Source organism: Bos taurus, chromosome 2, assembly GCF_002263795.3.
Source record: "Bos taurus isolate L1 Dominette 01449 registration number 42190680 breed Hereford chromosome 2, ARS-UCD2.0, whole genome shotgun sequence".
Lineage (NCBI taxonomy): Eukaryota > Metazoa > Chordata > Mammalia > Artiodactyla > Bovidae > Bos > Bos taurus.
In genome coordinates, this window is record NC_037329.1 from 56,499,670 (window position 1) to 56,519,614 (window position 19,945).

A 19,945-nucleotide genomic window follows, 5' to 3' on the forward strand; every position below is an offset into this window, starting at 1 on the left:
TTGGGATCTTAGCAAATTTCAAGTCTTCAGTTCAGTTCAATCGCTCAGTCATGTCTGACTCTTTGCGACCCCATGAATCGCAGCACGCCAGGCCTCCCTGTCCATCACTAACTCCCAGAGTTTACTCAAACTCATGTCCATCGAGTCAGTGATGCCGTCCAGCCATCTCATCCTCTGTCGTCCCCTTCTCCTCCTGCCTCCAATCTCTCCCAGCATCAGTCTTTTCCAATGAGTCAACTTCGCATGAGGTGGCCAAAGTATTGGAGTTTCAGTTCAGCATCAGTCCTTCCAGTGAACACCCAGGACTGATCTCCTTTAGGATGGACTGGTTGGATCTCCTTGCAGTCCAAGGGACTCTTAAGACTCTTCTCCAACACCACAGTTCAAAAGCATCAATTCTTCGGCACTCAGCTTTCTTCACAGTCCAACTCTCACATCCATACATGACCACTGGAAAAACCATAGCCTTGACTAGACGGACCTTTGTTGGCAAAGTAATGTCTCTGCTTTTGAATATACTATCTAGGTTGGTCATAACTTTTCTTCCAAGGAGTAAGCATCAATTTCATGGCTGCAATCACCATCTGCAGTGATTTTGGAGCCCAAAAAAATAAAGTCTGACACTGTTTCCACTGTTTCCCCATCTATTTCCCATGAAGTGATGGGACCAGATGCCATGATCTTCGTTTTCTGAGTGTTGAGCTTTAAGCCAACTTTTTCACTCTCCTCTTTCACTTTCATCAAGAGGCTTTTTAGTTCCTCTTCACTTTCTGCCATAAAGTCCTCATAAAATTAAAGTGGTTACCTTTTTCATTGTTTTTTCTAATATATGCTGATATTAAATTTGCTCACCAGGGACTAAGTATATAAAGCATTTTAGAAACAAAGATGTTTAAAATGAGTTTTATCTTTATATAAACGAATCATGGTTAGATTATTCTTATTGTATTTCCTAGATTCTAGAACAAATAAGATATTAAAGCATGTTGAACAAATAAGAAGGATATAGACTCCTACTTAAAAGAAGCCCCCAGGCACATGGAAAAAGTTCATATAGGCAGTGAAACTCTTGGAAGTTATTCTGAGAGCATAAGCCAGTTATATGGTTATCAGGAAGGAATTTTCAGATTTATTCTGACCTAGAGAATTCCATTTGGACTATGTAATCCATGGGGTCTCAAAGAGTCGGATGCGACTGAGTGACTTTCACTTTTCAGTAGTAGGAATGTTTAGCTGTACTACAGATTTCTAAGGTGAAGATTATACTTCTCAGAATTTCATTTAAAAATAAGATTTTGTCCCCCTCCATCACCCCTTTCCCCCAGTAACCATAGGTTTGTTTTCTACATTTGTGCCTCTACTTCTGTTTTGTCACTAAGTTCATTTGTATCATATGAGAAATTAGGTTTGACATATACACTACTATGTGCTACTACAAGAAAAAAACAGATAACTAATAAGGACCTACTGTACAGCACAGGAAGCTCTACTCAATATTCTGTATTGACCTATATAGGAAAAGAATCTTTTAAAGAATGGATATATGTATATGTATGTGTGTGTGTATATGTATATATATATATATATATATATATATATATAACTGATTCACTTTGCTGTATACCTGAAACTAAGACAACATTGTAAATCAACTGTATTCCAATTTAAAAAGAATGACAAAAAGCAAGATTTTAGCAGTATTTTCCACTAATTTCAAATAAATTAGATAATTTAATATTCAAGAAACTTGAGGGAAAGAGAGGGATTTGGAATTGTCTAGATTTTCTGTACTGCACAGGTATCTGCTTTCTTTTCATAGTATTATCAACAGAGGTGCTCAGTATGAATTTTTTAACCATTAATTTACAGAGGGCACTGCATTTGAAGTTGCACTGCTAGAGTAACTAAACTGAAACTAAGCCAAGTTGAAAACCAAAACTACTAAAAGTCTAACATGTTTTTTGTCTTGGTATTTAGATGAAGAGCCTTTTCTAATTCTTGCTGATCATCATGAGATAAGGAAAATTAGCACCGATGGCTCCAACTACACACTTTTAAAACAGGTATGACATTTCCATGATAATCTGCTAATATTTAATATGGTCACTCCAGATATAGTTAGAGCTGTAGCAATACCTCATAATCAGAACTTTTGAAGCATGTATGCCTATAAGATTACCATAAACTTTGTTTTGTTTGAATTGTCCGAGTCTTCCAACTTGTAATATCACACCATATCAAGGAAAGTATAAGATGCAAAATATAATTAATGCAAGGAAAAAACTATCTTAAAATATCTAAAATACTGTCTTAAGAATAGCTAGAGAAGGTGTAAAATTCTTTTTTAAGATATTTTGTGCATTAACCAAGTTGCCCCCCACCCCATCCATGAGATTTAAAAATAAACATCTTTTCCAGAACTTTAAGTTTCTGTTCATAGAACTAAGGACTAACATGGGACTGATGATTCCTAGCCTTTAAAATTTGGAATTAGCAAAGGAGTAAAAGTATGACTGTAATCCAGTTGTGGTTTAAAGGTTATGAGAAGCATATATTTAGCCTTACCGTGGTCATCCCTCAACCCATCTACTTCGAGAATCTGAACTGCTAATCTGTTGTGATGCTTAAGTTCCATTGTCAGTGTTTATACGTACTATTTGGGATGAAAAGGAATGATTTTCACTTATGACAGAATAGAAATGTTAATTGCTTACCTCAACCTTTTTGTTTTTCCCTCTCAATCTACAGTGAAAATAACATAAAATCAAATCACTGAACTAGACTGGTTATTACATGGGCTAGAGAAATCATAGTTAATTTTAGCCTATCTTTAATTGTCAGGAAAAGTAGCTTCTTTGGAATGATTGGGCTTGTATCTGTCCTGCTGCAAGCTTGTCTTTGCCCCAAAATGTGCAGTAGTGACACGATTATGTGATAGCACTGTCTAGAACAAGTGTGCCCAAAATAAGGATGTTTCATGTTCTCATAGTATGTTTATGCCTGCATGAGGCATTAGATGATAAAGGTCATCCATGTATGGATTTTTCAACAACATAAAGAATGCTTAACTAAATATATTTTTTTCACTCTCTCATGGGTACCTCCATTCCTATTGTTAGAGTTTCATCCATACTGCTTAGGAATTTAGTCTTACTTTAAGTGCAAATATTTGTTAGCAAGTGTGATGTTGGCTATTCCAAAAAGAGTTTGATTTGCCAGCTTCTCTCTAAGTCACAGATTGAAAATGAAATTTTCACATGAAAATCCAGATTTCTGGCTATTCATGAAAAAATAGGACAGTGTAGCATTGCTGGGCTCACATCCCTGAACAGGCACAATCCCAGGTGGGTGGCAGCTGCCACTTTGATATAAAACCCATGCTCTCAATTCACCAGTGTCCTCAAACTTTCTGTGTGCTTACATGTATACTTGTCTTATTCAGGAATGTATTTGAGGTTTAGACTCTTGCTCTTGAGTTTGGAGGATGCCACCAATATCCACAGTATTGCACTGCCTCTTGTCTCTAATTCTGCACCTTAAGAGATTGAGTAAAATATACAATATTTTTGTGTTTTTTATAAAAACTAAAATATATTTAAAATATAAGCATTAGATAACCATTTCTTTAAGAGACGAGTAATATCCATAGGTATTAAGTTTACATAACTGCTTTAAACTGGCATTGTTTTTATTTCCCCAATGTTTTCTACATTATTTAACTTACTTCTTCTGCACGCTCAATTGCTTCAGTTATGTCCCACTCTCTGTGACTCTATGAACTGGAGCCTGCCAGGCCCTCTGTCCATGGGACTCTCTAGGCAAGAATACTGGAGTGGGTGGCCATACCCTCCTCCAGGCGATCTTTCGAACCCAGGGATCAAACCCTCATCTCCTGCATTGTAGTTGGATTTTTTACCACTGAGCCACCATAACATTTTAAGCTTATATCAAGCTTAAAAAATATTGAAAATTATCTTTTTATCTTAAGAGTATATCCCCACACCCTCTGTAAGCATGTCTATACCTTAGAAGTTAGGTGTACAAACTATTGAATTTCTTGTGTTGTCTCTGGAATTGACATGTATCTTGTATTGACATGTTTATATTTTCTGTTTACAGTATTTTTGCTTGTTTTCAGCATTTCCTCTTTTTAGACTCTCTCTCAAAGGGAGAAAAGTTCTCTTTTTAGAATATTCTATTTATAAGCTTAGATGAAAACCACAAATTTAACTAATACAGTAAAAGTATTTATTGTCATCATGAAAGAACTGTAAAAGAGCTTCAGTGGCAGCTCCTTACTTTATTATCCAACCCTGTTACTTGAGACATTTCTGCTGCTATCTTTTTTTATATATATATTTTTTATCTTTTTCATATTTTGGCTAATATATTATCAGAGATTGTTCTTAATGGATCAAAATGATTTTTTCTCTGTGCATTATCTATATCCATCTTGTACAACCAAACCATTTTAATGCACACATTCTTTTAGTGTTTAACTTACTGGTGATAAAATATTAGACTGTTGCCAACCAGAGATCAAATTCCCAACATCCGCTGGATCATCGAAAATGCAAGAGATTTCCAGAAAAATATCTATTTCTGCTTTATTGGCTATGCTAAAGTTTTGACTGCGTGGATCACAATAAACTGTGGAAAATTCTGAAAGAGATGGGAATACCAGACCACCTGACCTGCCTCTTGAGAAACCTGCATGCAGGTCAGGAAGCAACAGTTCGAACCGGACATGGAACAACAGACTGGTTCCAAATAGGAAAAGGAGTACATCAAGGCTGTATATTGTCACCCTGCTTATTTAACTTATATGCAGAGTACATCATGAGAAATGCTGGGCTGGAAGAAGCACAAGCTGGAATCAAGATTGCTGGAAGAAATATCAATAACCTCAGATATGCAGATGATACCACCCTTATGGCAGAAAATGAAGAACTAGAGCCTCTTGATGAAAGTGAAAGAGGAGAGTGAAAAAGTTGGCTTAAAGCTCAACATTCAGAAAACTAAGATCATGGCATCTGGTCCCATCACTTCATGGCAAATAGATGGGGAAACAGTGAAAACAGTGGCTGACTTTATTTTTGGGGGTGCCAAAATCACTGCAGATGGTGATTGTAGCCATGAAATTAAAAGACGCTTACTTCTTGGAAGGAAAGTTTGACCAACCCAGACAGTATATTAAAAAGCAGAGACATTGCTTTGTCAACAAACGTCCGTCGAGTCAAGGCTATGGTTTTTCCAGTAGTCATGTATGGGTGTTAGAGTTGGACTATAAAGAAAGCTGAGTGCTGAAGAATTGATGTTTTAGAACTTTGGCATTGGAGAAGACTCTTGAGAGTCCCTTGGATGGCAAGCAGATCCAACCAGTCCACCCTAAAGGAGATCAGTCCTGGGTGTTCACTGGAAGGACTAATGTTGAAGTTGAAGCTCCAATACTTAGGCCACCTTATCCAAAGAGCTGACTCTTTTGAAAAGACCCTGATGCTGGGGAAGATTGAGGGCAGGAGGAGAAGGGGACAAGAGAGGACGAGATGGTTCGATGGCATCACCGACTCAATGGACATGAGTTTTGGTAGACTCAGGAGCTGGTGATGGACAGGGAGGCCTGGCGTGTTGCAGTTCATGGGATAGCAAAGAGTCGGACATGACTGAGTGACTGAACTGAACTGAACTGAATCACTAGTACTTAAGGCGGTATGAATTTCAGACAATTAGTGTAGTTTATGGAAATGAAGAGGGTATGAGGAAGATAAAGAAATCCATGCGGACCCTGGACACCTGTGTCTTTGCAGAGCATTTGTTAGTGGTGACCACTGAGGAAGGATGTAATGACCCAAGAAATTAAAAACAAGCTTTAAAGTTTTGACTGTGGGTTGCTTGAAATATACCATTTTTGTTAGGAAATTTGTTTTTAACCACAATTTCATCATAGCATTATAGAAAGTTTCAAGGAGTTCTAGAGAGTAAAACCATTTTTTTTTCCTCAAAGATTTTTCTACATATGTAGACTGAAGTAGAAAATATCAGTAATTGGCTCTCTTCACTTGTTCCCAGTCAAAATAAATCAAAGGACAACATCCTTGCCTTAATTATTTGGAAATTTTGTGCATAGTTAATTAGGAAGAATAATTTACTATAATACCTTAAATTTTACTCTAATACCTTAATTTTATTGAATATAATAAAGAGAACAAGTTCTCTTTATTGTATTAGTAGCAATCTCATGAAGCTTTATAGCATAAAATTATAACAACTGGTAGAACATTTTTACCCTATATATTTTAAAATGCAGTTGTAGCTAAGATAGCTATAACTTAAATTCATACAACACATTTAAAAAATGTACATGGATTTTAGAAATGAAAATTAATCAAGTAGCTTTCCAATATGTTATCCAATTCAATTCTAGCAGTGCCTTTAATTCCAGTAAAATTGTATAAAGAAACAAAACATAATTTTCTAAATTAATCATCTTGAATCAAAGGGTACAAATCTTCAACCACAGAAATAAAAGAAGCAAGTAGGATTTTGATGAAACCAATTTTCAGCTCTGAAACCACGGGATGACTGTAGCTTTTTGACATTATTTTGACCATGCCCTTGACTGTTTTAATGTTCCTTGCATATGATTCTGCAAAAAGAGTTTTGCACTGTTTTCTGTAGAGATTAAGAATAAAGCTGTAGGAAAATAACTAGTTTGTCTTGATAGATATATCAGAATTCTAAGCTTCAATACCTCTGCATCCAAGGATTTAATTTATTATAGTTGACTTGCTAAATTTGGAACTGGATTTTCATTATCTAAATTGATTATTGTAAAGAATGGAATAGGGTAATTCTGCCAAGATTGGAGATTGTGGGTAAATCTTTGCTAAAGTGAGAAACAAGTTTCTGTCCATATCTTTCTTAAAGAGCTCTAATTTACCTATCTGCATTGCCAGTCCATCACAAAACCCTAACCCATACCTTATTCTTTTAATGAAAAGTGCTTTTGAACAGAAAGAAGATCATAGATTACTATTGAATTTATTAAGTGCTCTACAGAACTTGGAATATATTCAATTTATGATTTAGAATCTTGATTGATTTTGCATAGATAACTTCTTAGATTGAAGGCTTATGTGTATTTAGTTAGGGAGTCCTCCAAATTTTAGTGTGCAAATGAATATTTAATGAATCTTTTGAATCTGAGACTGAATGTTAGTTGCATTTTTTTAGCATTTATAATCATTATTCTTGATTAGTGATGCCATCTGAAAGAAGTATATATTTGTATTTATTCATCTGGGCATAGTGGGTTTAGGCTATTTAGGGTTAACTTTATAATCTGGAACTGAAAAAAAGATTGCTTCTTTTAGGACAAATGAAAGCATAAGATATGAGCCTATGATTTTCAACACCATCATGCTGAGAATTTAGCCTGACTATGAGAAGAAAAAAATCAGTTTTTGCCAGAACCTGCTCTGAGTTCCATACATAGGTGATTTTTAGTCTTGGAGGTCACTGGAAAGAAGTAAAATCTGAATAGCAAAAATTTAGCCTTTGCCAGAGTTTTATTAATGGAGAAGGCAATGGCACCCCACTCAGGTACTCTTGCCTGGAAAATCCCATGAGCGGAGGAGCCTGGTAGGCTGCAGTCCATGGGGTTGCAAAGAGCCGGACATGACTGAGCGACTTCATTTTCACTTTTCACTTTCATGTACTGGAGAAGGAAATGGCAACCCACTCCAGTATTCTTGCCTGGAGAATCCCAGGGACGGGGAAGCCTAGTGGGCTGCCATCTATGGGGGTCGCACAGAGTCGGACATGACTGAAGCGACTTAGCAGAAACAACAGCAGCAGAGTTTTATTAAAAAGTGTGTATCTCTGATGCAGTGTTGTTATAAAATTATGAATTTTGAGAATAAATGTGGAAACTGAACTCAGATTTAGGAATTAACCACCCTTCCCCAAGGACTTCCCAAGCGGCTCAAGTGGGAATCCACCTGCCAATTCAAGAGTCACAGGAGATGCAGGTTCAATCGCTGGTCAGGCAGATCTCCTGGAGGAGGAAATGGCAACTGACTCCAGTACTCTAACCAGAATAATTCTGTGAACAGAGAAGCCCGATGGGCTACCGTCCATGGGGTCGAAAAGAGTTGGACACACTGAGCAACTGAGCACACATCCTTTCCCAAATTAATCAAAGCAAACCACAGGAAAACAAAACAAAACAGCAGCAACAAAAAACAATTGCCTTGGAGATGCTAATCCTTACCTACAGGATTATAAATACTCATAAGCGACCCCTAAACCAATTTGTGACTTTAATGACAACTTCAGAGTAAATATTTATGTAAAAATCTTACATCAGATATAAAGATAAGGCAAATATCTCTGGGGCTTTCCCAAATGTCTGTGATGTCAACTCATTTTAATATATAAGAGTTTATATATTAATAAATTAATATTCAACCCTCAAAGTGAGTTAACACAATTGCAATCTTGATTCAAGTTTTGTTAGCTCATTGGGATGCTAAATCTATGAGCCTTAACAATAGGTCAGAATTAAACCAACCCCTGGGCAATCATTTGTACGCCTCAACAGCTGAGAAGATTCTCAGATCCTAGTGAACAATCCTCAAATCAAATCAGTGAAACAGTGAAACTGCCAAAGGAGCTGTGTTATCCAAAATCCATCAGCTGAATTCACATTCAATTTTGTTATCTGCTAAAAAATGCACTAACTGTGAGTCTGAAAGGAAGGATTTCCTCACATTTCTACCATGTGGAATAAAAAGATGTTAACCAAGTTCCTCTTTGGTTAAATATTCACTAAAGTTTTAACTTTTAAATTCGAATATGGCACTGTATTGCCTAACAGGCTGCTTGAAGCATGAGAAAAACAGAGACTGTTAGTATGTTGTTGAACCAAAGGCTGTTAGGGAAAGTAAACTTTGAAAATCTTTTCTGACTTTCATCAGATATCTATCAAAATCTTATCTTAAATTATTGGGGATTGTCTACCTTTTCAATTTAGATGTATACTCATAATAGCATCAAATTAATATTAACCTAAAATGAAAATCTTTTCCTTTTTCTCTCTAAAAGAAATTTTTCCCATATTATTGACTATTTACTTAAACTGTTTTCTTTAAACACTCCAATATTTTTCCTATTTGGAAATATGCTCACATAAACTATGGAACATCTTATGTGTATGATATAGAGAAAATGTAAACATATGATGCTTTTACAAAGAATTGGTCACAGACTTTTTTTTATTGTAAAACTGTAACTATTTAGATTCAAAGGGAAATATTGATTCTTATGAATTCCTAAAATATTGTAAGAAGATTTCTCTTAACTATTATTCAAATATATTCTTTTTTATTTTTAGGGATTAAACAATGTTATTGGTATAGACTTTGATTACAGAGAAGAATTTATCTATTGGATTGATTCCAGTCGACCGAATGGCAGTCGCATAAATAGAATGTGTTTAAATGGAAGTGATATTAAGGTATCTAGATATTACAATGATGAGATAATTCAATATTGTATTGGTATGGTTAAATTGAATAGAAAATGTTATTTGATGGTAATGACATGACTCATAGAATGTATTAGGTTGGTTTGAATTTCACATTTGTACAGTGTGTTAACATATACTTTAAATATGAAATTGGAGATTCTTATCCATGTTTCATTATAACATGATTGCTATAAGATAAAAATCAAATTGAGTAAATGAATCTGAAAACTTATATTCACAACCATATATAATGTGAGGAATACTTTCAGCTTGAATGATTAGTGCCTGAGATTTAATTGTGTTGATTTATATGAAAGAAAATGTTGAGTTAGAGAATTTGTAATTGAAAAAAATAATTATTAGAATGTAGATTGAAATTATAGCACTATTATTTTGCTATAGAAGGGAATAGTTGAATACATTTGTGTAAAATCATGAATGCTTTGAGTGGAGAACATCAAAATTAAACACGTCACATTCTAGATGTGAACTACTCTACTTGACACCATTTCTATGCTAATTTGGGTTTTAAAATAAAATCATTTGCACTGTATATATGTAGTAAAATATATTAAAAGAAGTTCAAATTCAAGTAGATTGAACCCTTCTATTACTTAAAAATATTTGAAGCCATTTATAATATTGTATATAGAGCTTTGGTGGAAGCAATTAATTTTTAAAATATTAATGAAATCTTGAAATTATATATATACTTATATATATGTACACACACATATATATAATACCAAAATAATCAGTAGGTTGCATAATTCAGAATAAATGTTATTGGTTTTTTTAATACAGCATATTTGTGCATACATAGCCTATATCCTTATTATATTTGACATAGGTTGCAACTGAACACAACTGTTGAATGAATACATTTCTACTTCCCTTTCGTTAGGTTAAATACTTAATGTATATTTTTGCTTATATTCTTTCTTTCTTTGTAATAGGTAGTTTAAGTAGGGCAAAGACAGTTGGGGGAGTGTTGAATTAATTGATATCTCCCCAAGAACCTGTTATTAATAGATGATATCAATTATTTTTCGTGCTAGTATAGGTGTGCCTCTACCTGTAATAGAATTTTTGCTCCAAATTTTGAGAGAATAAGTAAACTGTAATGAAAATATAATAAACAACTGTGTAGCCATCCAACAACTTTCTATTTTGGTGTTTCTTTCATTAAACCTTTATGGAATTTCTAGGGGCCTGATTACATATTGAGTAATCTCACAAACAAGTAATTTTATTAGGTAAATTGTTCTATATGTTGTGCTTATCTAAATTCCTTTTCAGTGTTTAAATACAATTATGTATCTCTAAAAAAATCAAGAAGTAATTGCTTTGTTCTTATTCTAGGCATTTAAAATGTTAACTTTTTAAATTCTTATTTTGTTAGGTAGTGCATAACACAGCCGTCCCCAATGCACTTGCTGTCGATTGGATTGGAAAAAACCTCTATTGGTCTGACACAGAAAAAAGGATCATTGAAGTATCCAAACTTAATGGCTTATACCCTACTATACTTGTTAGCAAAAGGCTGAAGTTTCCCAGGGACCTGTCTTTAGATCCTCGTGCTGGGTTTGTAACAAACATTGAAAATCTTAAAGCTTAAGACTGTGGATTATGTTCAATATGGTAAATCCTGGTCTGTAGACTTTAACCTGGGAACCAATGAAAAGTGTAAATGTGTAGAAGTTTTAACTGGGAAATCAAAAATACAAATCTGACTATCACAGAGAAAGAGAAAATTAAGATGATGGAATTTTAGAGCAAGTATTTTTTAAGGTTTTAAACACAGCTTTTCTAACAAACCAATAAGTGTATGAAATGAATAAAACACAGTTTTATCCAATTATAATGCCTTTAAATCTTGGAGGAAAGAGAAGCAAAGATAAACTCTTAGATACTGTTTTACAGCATTTGTAGTAGTCAAGAATGGAGGTATTGCAATTCCTGAACAACTTTACAGCAGGAGACATAAGTAGTATCTATGAATAATAAATAGCAGGGCATTATCCACGCATTCATAGGGGAAAAGCGTAGTGGGAATATCAGGGAAGAATGATATTAGTGTTGGATTTTATTTGCATTTCTTTGTGAGAATGAAGAACAAGTCATCATAAGGATCAAGGACAGCTGGCTGGAGAATTTAGATAAGGGATGAACACACATTGAAGTGTCAAAGCTGCTTGCTAAAGTTCTATATTTTATGACCATTATCATTTACTTTCAATTATGTTATTTTGGTAGGTAGAGAACGCATATCATTCTCTTTTTTTAACACTATAATTTGAGTGATTACATACTCCAAAATGATCTCTGTAGAAGTTCAACCTATTGAACATGTTTTTAAAGTAACAAATTTAGAGAAAATTTGCTTTTTAAAAATATCACACATTTGCAATAAACAAGTATTATACTAACTCTAGTGCTCTGAATTTTCTGCTGTCTTAATTAATTTCCCATTAAATAGTTCACCAAATCACTGCTTTTACCATATGCAATAATTAAATTTTACTTCTTGCTAATATAATGTATCTCTATTTTACTGTCTCATGTTTATAATTAACAAAGTGATCATATTATAATGTGCATGGAACTTAATTTTAAATATTAATTTGGGTAAAAGCAATACTTAATGGGGAAGACTTGTACTGTAAATACTACAAATTGTTTCCAAGGTAGTGGTGCAAGTTTTAACTTTTCACTATATAATTATGTGGACTATTTTGTTACCTTTTAAAATATTTTCTTAAAAAAAATAAATAAAATAAAATATTTTCTTTACCATAGTAACAAAAGAGTATCAATTCTATTTTAAATGAAACAGAGTCACAATGGAGTCTGATTCTATAGATAGTACAAGAAATAATGGTCAGATACTGTTTGGCTATCATCATCATTCATTCAAAAGAATATGTATATTTGAGTCATTTGGTATTTTATCAGAAGATATTTTAGTTTGTCCATTGTCCTTTTCTTCAAATCAGTATGTCTGTCTTAGCTCTCATCTCATAATTTTCAAGATGCTTTATTTTCCAAATAAAAGAAGCATTATTTGTTAATAACAGTAAAAGAAGCATTATTTGTTAATAACAGTATTTTGAAATTTCCTATTTATAAAGCAAAATGTATCCTACCCTAGTGAACACATCTGAATCTAGCATTAAGGTTTATTTCTCCCAGGTGGGAGTTATTAACCCATAAACTGATGCAGTCTGAACTTATCATCAATATAAACCTGCCAAAAGTGTCAATTAAGATGATAAAATATTAAACTATTGCAGATATTATGAAAGACTCCTTTGATTCCATTTTAAATAATATTTGAGGTATGATATGGAATCCGATTATAACCCAAGAAACAGAAAAATCAGGTATTTTTATGAAATGATTAAAGCCGTATAACAACAGATAAACAGATTCTAACAAATAAAATTTAATGACACCTTTTTATTCATACTGTTTTCCTGGTTCCCCAGAGTGAGACAATAGGGCAACTTGGATTTTAGTTTATATGAGATGAGCTTCAGGATGGAAATGCCATAGCTGTATAAATTATTATACAATCTTGCTCCAAAAATGACAGCTTAAATTCTGAGTATTCAGTAAAGGTGGAATTTAACTTTTCTATGTCTGATTGCTATCATAATTTGCATATGTTTTGAATATACCAATACTACTACTACCCCTGTTTTCTTGAGAAGTGTAATCTCTGTTCCAATATTTAGTGAAGAATAGAGCAAGGATTGTTTAGGGAAGATAAAGATCATTGGAATGTCTAATCTAATAAAGCATCTATAAACATTTAAAAGGTAGCTTGGGGATACTTTCTTATAATGGTAGCACGTCAATGGTATCATTTTGGATATGTTGGTTAGTAAGAATGGAAAAGAAAATAGATCATCTTTCTGGTTATTATGTTAAAATTCAGCTGAAATCCAATTATCCCAGTTATTCTATTATTGATTGGGAATCAGTGTACTAATTTAATCATAAATTTGGGGTGATTAATATCATATATATTTAGTATTTATAAACAATAATTTATACAGAAGAGATATAGATGCATTTTAAAGTAGAATATAAAATATAAAACTGTAATATAAAATATAAAACAATAACTATGCTTGTTATTGTTATTGTTCAGTCACTCAGTAATGTCCAACTCTTTGCAACTCCATGGACTGCAGCACTTCAGGCTTCCCTCTCCTTCACCATCTCCCAGAGCTTATTAAAACTCATGTCCATTGAATCAGTGATGCCATCCAACCATCTCATCCTCTGTTGTCCCCTTCTCCTGCTGCCTTCAATCTTTCCCAGCATCAGGGTCTTTTCTAATGAGTCAGTTCTTCCCATCAAGTGGCCAAAGTATTGGAGTTTCAGCTTCAGCATCAGTCCTTCCAATGAATATTCAGGACTGATCTACTTTAGGATGGACTGGTTTGATTTCCTTGCAGTCCAAGGGACTCTCAAGCCTCTTCTTCAACACCACAGTTCAAAAGCATCAATTCTTCAATGCTCAGCCTTCTTCATGATCCAACTCTCACATCCATGCATGACTACTGGAAAAGCCATAGCTTTGACTAGACAGACCTTGGCTATGACGGCATAGTAATGTCTCTGCTTTTTAATATACTGTTAAATTTGTCATAGTTTTTCTTCCAAGGAGCAAGTGTCTTAAAAATTTCGTGGCTGTAGTAACCATCTGCAGTGATTTTGGAGCCCAGGAAAATAAAGTCTGTCATTGTTTCCCCATCTATTTGCCATGAAATAATGGGACCAAATGCCATGATCTTTTTTTTTTTTTTTTTTTGAATGCTGAGTTTTAAGCCAGCTTTTTCACTCTCCTCTTTCACTTTCATCAAGAGGCTCTTTAGTTCCTCTTCACTTTTTGCCATAATGGTGGTGTCATCTTCATATCTGAAGTTATTGATATTTCTTCCCACAATCTTGATTCCAGCTGTGCTTCATCCAGCCCAGTATTACTTATGTTGTATACTGTATATAAATTAAATAAGCAGGGTGACAATACAGCCTTGACGTACTCCTTTCTCAGTTTGCAACCAGTCCGTTATTCCATGCCTGCTTCTAACTGTTGCTTCTTGACCTGCATACAGGTTTCTCAGGAAGCAGGTAAGGTGGTCTGGTATTCCCATCTCTTTAAGAATTTTCCACAGTTTGTTGAGATCCACACAGTCAAAGGCTTTGGCACAGTCAATAAAACAGAAGTAGATTTTTTTTTCTGCAATTTTCTTGCTTTTTCTATGATTCAATGAATTTTGGCAATTTGATCTCTGGTTCTTCTGCTTCCTCTGCCTTTTCTAAATTTGGGCTTGAACATCTGGAAGTTTCGGTTTACTTACTGTTGAAATCTGGCTTGGAGAATTTTAATCGTTACCTTTCTAGCACGTGAAATGAGTGCAATTGTGTGGTAGTTTTAACATTCTTTGGCATTGCCTTTCTTTGGGATTAGAATGAGCATACTTTTATCTTTAAAATGTCACTTCAACATAACAAAAATTCATTGTCATAGACATTAAATTGAAGTATGTTATGACTGGTTAACAGAAAATAAATCCATCTGCTCATTCATTTATTCAACTCATATTTCTCCAGAGTACATCTGTCACTCTTCTAGGTTTTGTATAAAAATAAAAGATACAACCCCTGTTTCAAAGTACTGGTTCAGTTAGTAGGCAGATGAGCAAATAATTATCATACAATGCAGTACCTCTAAAGTCAAGAAAACAGAACATGTGTCTGTCTCAACTGGAATCAGTGAGATTTTCCTGGACAAGACTAGTGAAGTATGAATTAGCCAGATTATGTGATCCACTTCAGAGCAGGACGCAATTCAGGCAAAAAGAAGTTTTATGGAAAAGTAAAGACATATAGGACAGCATGGCATATCCAAAGAGTTGAAAAAAACTCATACAAAGGGAGAAAATTAACTATATATAATTGTGGAACTTTGATACCAGTTTATAGAGTAAAAAGGAGCTAGGGATAAATCAAAATGTAATGCAACACAACGACAGCAATGAAACAAACCTTACAAGACTTGTGGCTTGGGCAAGGCAGGTAAACAGAAAAATGACTTCCTCAGAATAGGAGGAACATAGGAAAAGGGGCGGATATAAGAAAGTGCGGTGACCTATTGGGAGTTGGAGTTCCAAATAATAATAATGATAATGATAATGATGATCACTACCACTTCTATAGTATTTTACAAATTAGAAAAATCTGTCTTTGTTATATCACTTTAGATGCTTATATTGCTTTCTCAGAATCTCTGAAAAAGACATGATTGTCTTTATTATTATATTTTTAGTACAAATAAGAACAGATTTCCCTGGTGGCTCAGAGAGTAAAGTATCTGTCCGCAATGTGAGAGACCTGAGTTTGATTCCTGGGTTGGTAATTTCCCCGAGAGAAGGAAATGGTTTACCCCCTCCAGTATTCTTGCCTGGAGAATTCCATAGACAGAGGAACCTTGTGGGCTACAGTCCATAGGGTCACAAAGAGTTGGACATAACTGAGCAACGAACACACACACTCACAAAGAATATTCAGCCAAAATGACTAAGTGATTTTCTCAGGATCATCTAGGTAGTATGATATTAAACTAGGAATTTAATTCAGTTTCCAAGATTTGGTCAGCTCTTTTCTCTATTGCATCACATTAGAGTTTACAGTAACAAAATTACCTTGAGCCATGAACAGCTTTTCCAAGAGTCATCCAAACAAGGCATAGAGAACAAAAATTTTTCCTATTTTGACAATTTGCCTTCTTACAGAATTTAAATTACTATAGATAGTATGAGTTATTTGAGAAATTAAAGAAACTGCATAATAATTACAAGCATGCCTAATTTTTAAATTGGACTTCCCAGGTGGTTCAGTGGTAGAGAATCTGCCTGCCAATACAGGAGATGTCAGAGACCCGGGTTAAACCCCAGGATAGGGAAGATCCCCTGGAGGAGAAAATGGCAACCCACTCCAGTTTTTCTGCATGGAGAATCCCATGGACAGAGGAGCCTGGCAGGCAATAGAACATGCAGTGGCAAACAGTCAGACATGATGAGCACAAATGAGCTTTCACAAGCACAGGATTTACTGTGCATCTCTCTTTATGGGTGGTCAACTTCTGATGGCTTAATTTCATTACCTTTTCCATACTTAAGCCTCATTACTATACATTTAAGCTTCTCAGTAAGTCTGTACTAGACATTCTTGTCATTTTACATCTAAAATGCAACCTATTAAATATTATCCAAGTATAAAATTTATTGTAAATAATTAGAGTTGAAAAACAAAATATGCTTCAAAATGCTTTTCTCTGTGAGGAGAAATTATTGTTATTATCCCTTTTGAATATATAAGTAAATCCAGGCTTGGGGTAGTTAACTAGAGTGCTCAATTCACATGGGTATACCTGATATTTGAACTCAATAATCTGTTTCTAGGATTTTTATTTTTTGGTTTTGTTTTAAGACTCTACATAATGTTGATTAGAAAAAAAAATGACAAAACAACATTATTCATGGAATAAGAATTTTATCTGAAATATGAAAATGCTTTTTATTTTTTAATAGTGTCTTAATAGAACTTTTATTTATTTTATTTTATTTTTTAACTTTACAATATTGTATTGGTTTTGCCATATATCAAAATGAATCCGCCACAGGTATACATGTGTTTCCCATTCTGAACCCTCCTCCCTCCTCCCTCCCCATACCATCCCTCTAGGTCGACCTAAAAATGCTTTTTTAAAAAAGTTAGTCTGTAAATCTTGAGACCTGAGCCCTTGTTCTGGCTATCACTATTGTAACAGACTAGGACAAAGCTCATAATATTTTACAGTTTCAATTTATAATGAAGTGAATAATGAAGTGAAGGCCTGAAGCTATGTGATCTTCAAGACCTGTTGTAGCATTAAAATCTTTAAATTATACTTTATTCTAAATTCTGAAAGAGGAGAAAGATCATTGCTATCAAGAAATTTGTAAAGTCGTTTTGAAGATAAGATTTATGCTCAAAGAGCTACTAGTGGGAATAAGATTTTCCATGTCATTTTCCATTTAGGTAAAATTGTTGTTCCTTCATTGGCACCTCCATGATAAAAATCTTTCATCATAATATTCTTTAAATCTTTGATTTAATATTCACCTCTATTGTATTCATTGAGAGATCTTTGATAGCAAAATTATATGTTTACCTCTGTGTTCTCAGTGCTAAGTTATGTTTGATATATTATGACCTCAGTGAATCACTTTTTCAAGACACATTTTTCAATCCACTTAAGAATGGCTTGGGGATTTATCAGAGATGCCCCACCAACTGATTTATTGAGTTAGATTCTCTGATCTGAAGCACAAGAACCTGTGTCATTACTGCTTTGTGGGTTCCTATGTGCATGATATATGTGTTGTTCAATTATACAGATGATAAAGAAATTCTGTAGACCAGAAAGAGCTAAAGCAGAGTTTCATAAAGTTTGTTTCCTGCAACCTGCTCTAGGAAAATAAATGGTATTACCCAAAACTATGTGCTAAAAAAGGATATCATAGCTCTATCTTAGACAATCATTATATGTATACCATATTAACAGCTATGAGAAGTCCTATAATTAAAAAGAGGATGCTTACTTTGCTTAACAAAACCATTTTTCAAATATATAATTTTATAACATACCCTGAAAAATGTGAACTGACACAAATCAGAGAAAAATTTGTGGAGAACAGAGGAGACAATATAAGTTATGTCTGAATGAAAATATCTATATAATTGAAGAGACAGGAGCAAGGCAGATGATATGATGAAAGCACAGAAGTGAAAATTATAGGACTATAAATTCTCCAAGTAGAGCTCAGTTCACACATTTCAAAGTGGAAAGTCATCTGTAGAAGTCTGTTTGTGTCTCATAATGAAAAATTTGAATATCAAGGAGAGAATTTCAAGCCTCAAACTCTTACTGAACTTTCTGAGGGTAATGTAAGAGCTGTTGGACTCCATAAAATATGTTCTTCCTCTTCTTTCCGATATCTTGGTTCAAGATGGTGATATTATTAGCCAAATTAAAAGTTCAGAATACAAACAAAAATTTAGATTTGCTATTACACAGAGGTCAGATTATTTGAAATTCATAATTTACTATGTTGTTGCTGTTATTTGGTTGCTAAATCATGTCCAACTCTTTTTGACCCCCTGGACTATAGCCCACAGTACTTCTCAGTCCATGGAATTTCCCAAGCAAGAATGCTGGAGTGATTTACCATTTCCTTCACCAGGGGACTTTCCCAACCAAGGGATCAAACCTGTGTCTCCTGACAGGTGGATTCTTTACCACTGCTTCACCAGGGAAACCCCATAATTTAATGACCTCAAAAACTTTATATTCATCTCCAAAAATTTGTAATACTTTTTTGACAGCATTTAATGGAGAAAATTATTTTTCACTTTTGTAATTCCCTTAATTTTATATGATTTTAATTAATTTAAAGAATCACAATTATCTTGTGGCTACCACATTGAACAATGAACATCTAAGAAAGTACAATCTACTCCTCCATAATTCATTTTGAATTTTTCATAGGTAAAACAAAAGAAAAAAATACATCTAGGTTGTTTTATTCCTCTAACATTATAGATGCATTTTGAAAGTTTACATCTTTCATTTTGGGCATCTGTAATTTGTTAACAGTTCCTGAAATGTTATATACATGACATGCTTAAAATTGCTAAAGGAAACATGCTTAAAATTATCTGGATATTTCAAAGTATACTACATATTTTTTACAAAATCATAGCAAAAGTTTGCACTAGAGTATGCTTTTGCAAACTGCAATTTAGAGAGATACAAGAATTAATTTGGGAATAGCTGAGTAAATAAGAGAAATACTGTATGGTGTTTTATTCCCTGAGTGATTGTGAATAATATGCCTGCTGATTTTCTTTTCTAGGTATTTGTATTGGATTGACTGCTGTGAGTACCCTCACATTGGCCGTGTTGGAATGGATGGAACCAATCAGAGTGTTGTCATAGAAACCAAGATTTCTAGACCTATGGCACTAACAATAGATTATGTCAACCATAGACTCTATTGGGCTGATGAAAATCATATCGAGTTTAGCAACATGGATGGATCTCACAGACACAAAGGTTAGTCCAGTAGCACAAATGACTCAGTATTTCACCAGTTCATAAAATACTCATTTAGGAAAAAAAAAAAAAAATATATATATATATATATAGTTTTTATATACTTTTATATATATATATATATACTTTTTTATATACTTTCATTTCTTAATTTAATATTACATTATTATATTCCTTTGTGACAATGTTGGTAAATAAGAACTAGATCTGTTTATTCAGAACTTGTATAATCATGCATAAAAATC

The 19,945-nt window shown here is 33.9% G+C and overlaps 1 protein-coding gene across 1 annotated transcript in view; it reads left to right on the plus strand.

Annotated features, from left to right (window-relative positions):
• Positions 1 to 19,945, plus strand: part of LRP1B (LDL receptor related protein 1B) — a 315,853-nt gene that overhangs the window by 27,183 nt on the left and 268,725 nt on the right. Inside the window, exons 10-13 of the mRNA XM_059878468.1 lie at positions 1,978 to 2,063; positions 9,395 to 9,517; positions 10,932 to 11,113; positions 19,501 to 19,700. Of these exons, the coding sequence (XP_059734451.1) occupies positions 1,978 to 2,063; positions 9,395 to 9,517; positions 10,932 to 11,113; positions 19,501 to 19,700 (591 nt within the window). The remainder of the gene's footprint in view (positions 1 to 1,977; positions 2,064 to 9,394; positions 9,518 to 10,931; positions 11,114 to 19,500; positions 19,701 to 19,945) is intronic.